We start from the raw sequence: 4,108 nt of genomic DNA, 5'->3' as shown, positions 1-4,108 counted from the left end.
CACAGCTCAACCCCGCCCCCAACGGCTACGTGGCCACGCCTCTTGCATCAAGCCCGCCTACCCATGCGCCTGCGTACAGGACGTGGCCTGTGGCTCCTGCCTCCTGCCAGGGCTTTAGACCTGGGGGCTTCCGCTGGGTGCGCCTTATAGGTTACAGAAAAGTGAATAGGTTTGATGAGGTTGTCAAGTTGGAATCCTACAGTACCAGTGAGACTCTAAGATGAGGCAGCTCCTGTGGAAGGCAGTCTGGCAGGTTCAGGGGTTGACTGTGCCCTTCCGCTGCCAGGGAGGCTTAGGTTCCATCCCAAGTCAGGGCATTAAGCTTCTGCATGCCATCCAACCATCTCATCCTCTCTTGCCCCGTTCTCCTCCTGCCCTCAATGTTTCCCAGCAACAGGGTCCTTTCCAATGAGTTGGCTCTTCACACCAGGTGGCCAAAATATTGGAGCTTCAGTTTCAGCCATCAGTCTTTCCAAGGAATATTCAGGGTTGATTTCCTTTAGGACTAACTGGGTTGATCTCCTTGCAGTCCAAGGGACTCTCAAGAGTCTTCTCCAACACCACAGTTCAAAAGCATCAACTCATCAGCGCTCAGCTTTCTTTATAGTCCAACTCTCACATCCATACATGACTACTGGAAAAACCATAGTTTTGATTAGATGGACCTTTGTCAGCAAAGTGATGTCTCTGCTTTTTAATACACTGTCTAGGTTGGTCATAGCTTTTCTTCCAATGAGCAAGCATTTTTTAATTTCATGGCTGCAGTCACAGTCCTCAGTGATTATGGAGCCCAAGAAAATAAAACCTGTCACTGTTTGAACATTTTCCCCATCTATTTGCCATCAACTGATAGGACTGGATGCCGTGATCTTAGTTTTTTCAATGTTGAATTCTAAGACAGCTTTTTTACTCTCCTCTTACACCTTCATCGAGACTCTTTAGTTCCTCTTCAATTTCTGCCATGAGGGTGGTGTCATCTGCATATCTGAGATTGTTGATATTTCTCCTGGCTATCTTGATTCCAGCTTGTGAACTATCCAGCCTGGCATTTAGCATGATATACTCTGTGTAGAAGTTAAATAAGCAGAGTGACAATATACAGCCTAGATGTACCTCTTTCCCAATTTTGAACGAGTCTGTTGTTCCATGTCCAGTTCTGTTACATCTTGCTGTGCATACAGGCTTCTCAGGAGAAGTTCCATTTGGGTGTGATGAAAATGTTGGAGAATTAGACAAAGATGGGGGTCACACAACTTTGAATATATTAAAAACTACTGAATTATACACTTTATTTTTTTTTCTACTTAATATGTATTTTATAATAATTTTGTATTGATGTCATGACTGGTATTAATCAATATATGAGAACAAATCGTGTTACATCTCAATTTTTTTTACGAGCACAAAGTCAAAAATATATTTACAAGCTTTCTGAAAGCATATACATTGCCGCTAAACAAGATGATAACATGTTAAATAGTATTTTGAAGTAATTATTTCAGACATCTCAGTATGGAAATGGGAGCATTTTCTTTTATTCTTAACCATGTTTTTATTCTGAGTTAGATCCCAGCAGGTGGAACTGATTGCTCTCTTCCAATGATCTGGGCTCAAAAGACAAATACAGCTGCCGATGTCTTCACTGTATTCACTGATAACGAGACCTTTGCTGGAAGTGTCCATCATGCTGTCGCTCTTCCAGGGTTGTTATAACAATTGCTACTCTTTAGTTGCTAAGTCATGGCCGACTCTTTTGTGATTCCTTGGACTGTCGTCCTCCAGACTCCTCTGTCCGTGGGATTTCCAGGCAAGAATACTGGAGTGGGTTGCCATTTTCTTCTCCTGAATTATACACTTTAAAAGAATGAATTAAATCTATCTCAATACATGAAAAGCTCATCATTGCCTGAGGCCAGCTTTAACTAGGACACTAACTTTTGACCCTTTTGCCCATTTCATGGGGTCTCAGTTTGAGGCAGAAAGGAAAACTCTCGAGTTTGAAGCAATATAAACATTTTTCATTTTCACAAAATCTCTTTTTTGTAATACAATATTTTACAAAGAAAAACCAAACATTTTAAGGAGAATCCCAGCCACGAAACCAAAGAGAGTTCCCACAGCATCATTGCAGATAGCAGAATCCTACACTGAAGGGGTTATTATTAGCTTGATGATAATAATGATGAGTTATACAGAAATGTATGCACATTGGTGTAAGTTTGTCAACTGTCTTTTCTTAGGAAGATCTTTCATACATTGTATGAAAGTTCAAGTCTATGTTAAAGATGTGAAAATAGGCTTGGTTTTGTGGCAATGGTAGCTGGTAGTAGTAATTTCAGGGACCTTCCATGGCAAAATTAAAAGCTAAGATAAAATTTAAGAACAAAACTAACAAAAACAAATCATTGAAAGCTGTAAACTACAAATGTCTCTAAAACTGGGGGGGGGGGGTGCGGTTCTGGGAGTGCAATCCAGATGTCTGTGTGGTACCACTGCTTTTGGGGACACGGGAATTCTCCAGAAGTTCGGACCTGGGTTAGAGTGGCTGAGAGGGAACCAGACTGGATCACCCAGAGGACAATACCATCTAGAATGAAAAGGTTAGGATTCACCACAGAACACCAAGTGTGTTCTCTTCACTCTGAAGAATACGTTGTTCTTTTAAATAGAGGAACATGTGAGGAGGACAAAAATAGCCCATCATCTTTCAGAAAGCAATTAACATGTAAAAAATAGCAAGACAGACACAGCCCATCTTCCTCCTAACAGCTAAAGCCGTCTGCCCTCACACACTGAGCAGCACCTTGCCATGTATCTCCTCCGGCCCTTTCACAGGATCGCAAAGCGAAAGCACGCGGAGGAGAAAGCGCCGACCCAGTCAAAATCAAAGAGCCTAATGTTCCATGCGCCATGTCCTGAAAAAACGTTTACTGGCTCTTGTGCAGTGTCTTATTGAATCTTTTTTAGAAGAGGGATCGTGTGGGTAAAGGAGACCATCCCATGGAACCTTAAATATTGATTATAAAAGCTTTTTGTAAAACACACACATTTCAAGAATAAATGCATTCCACAGACACAAACCTAGCCAATAAAAAAATCAGTGAGACTGGGCTTGTACTTTTACAAGGCGAACTTGTAAAACACAAACCCTCGAGTGTCTGTAGGGAAGTGCATGAGGGCAAGTGGCCTTGAGGAAACTTGGCCACAAGTGGGAGGGGAGCACCTTGGAGAGGACACCGTACCCATGCAATGAGGAAAGCAGCACGAGAACGCGAGGTGCAGCGAGGCCCTCTGCCTAGCAGCTCCTGCTGGCTGGGGTCAGGGAAAACCCGAGAGAGTCATAAAAAAGAAGAGGGCTGGAAAATGTCTGGAGGGAAAGTCCAGGCCAAATATTCTCCTGAGAAACCAATGAGCCAATCACAGTGAGTTAAAACCTGACCCTAACAGTAGTAGCTTTAAGGCCTGTTGGGGTAATTAGAACTTTCCATCAGGTGATGCTATCGGAGAGGAGAGAACTAACTGGGTTCTGCTCCATCCCCTGCTGCTCGAGGCACTTTTCTGGAGTTAGAGGCTAAGACAAGATCCTGAACATACGTCATCTCAGGAAGAGAGGAAAACCAACAGGCTTTCCAGGTATGGCTTGGCGACACCTCCATTGCCACGGCATCCATCTGAGCTCCTAGCCCAGCAGTGGCTTAGGTGGGAGGAGACCGGGAGCGGATGGGAGAGCTAGTCAGGTAGGGGGCGTAGGGGCCGTCTCCAAACACGTTGGCGTAGGACGACTTGAGGAACTGCACGTAGTTCTGCATGCTGCGGTTGGTGCTCTCCGACTGCTCCAGGCGGTCTTTCAGGTCCTGTAGGCGGCTCTGGTAGCGGCGATCAGCCTGAGAGAAGGAACGGGCAGGGGGCCACGTGTGTGGAACGCCCAGAACAGACCAACCCCAGAGGCCAGGGCATGAGGGCTGCTAATGGGTCGCTTTCTTTCTGAAAATATTCTTAACCTGGATTGTGGTGATAACTGCACAACTCAGAATGTACTCAAAACCACTGAATTGTACAATCTGAATGAGAGAGTTTTACGGTAAATGCCGTCTTAACAAAGCTGGTA

General features: G+C 44.4%; 1 protein-coding gene across 7 annotated transcripts in view; it reads right to left on the bottom strand.

Annotated features, from left to right (window-relative positions):
* Positions 1,997-4,108, bottom strand: part of ODF2 (outer dense fiber of sperm tails 2) — a 29,822-nt gene continuing 27,710 nt past the window's right edge. For 5 of the 7 annotated variants that reach the window (XM_018055881.1, XM_018055882.1, XM_018055887.1 and 2 more), the window contains one exon: positions 1,997-3,884. In XM_018055881.1, coding sequence (XP_017911370.1) covers positions 3,696-3,884 — 189 coding nt within the window. In that variant the 3' untranslated portion in view covers positions 1,997-3,695. The remainder of the gene's footprint in view (positions 3,885-4,108) is intronic. The other 2 variants (XM_018055884.1, XM_018055885.1) reach the window with 2 other exon arrangements.

Source organism: Capra hircus, chromosome 11 (assembly GCF_001704415.2).
Source record: "Capra hircus breed San Clemente chromosome 11, ASM170441v1, whole genome shotgun sequence".
Lineage (NCBI taxonomy): Eukaryota > Metazoa > Chordata > Mammalia > Artiodactyla > Bovidae > Capra > Capra hircus.
This window is presented reverse-complemented; position numbering and strand designations above follow the sequence as displayed.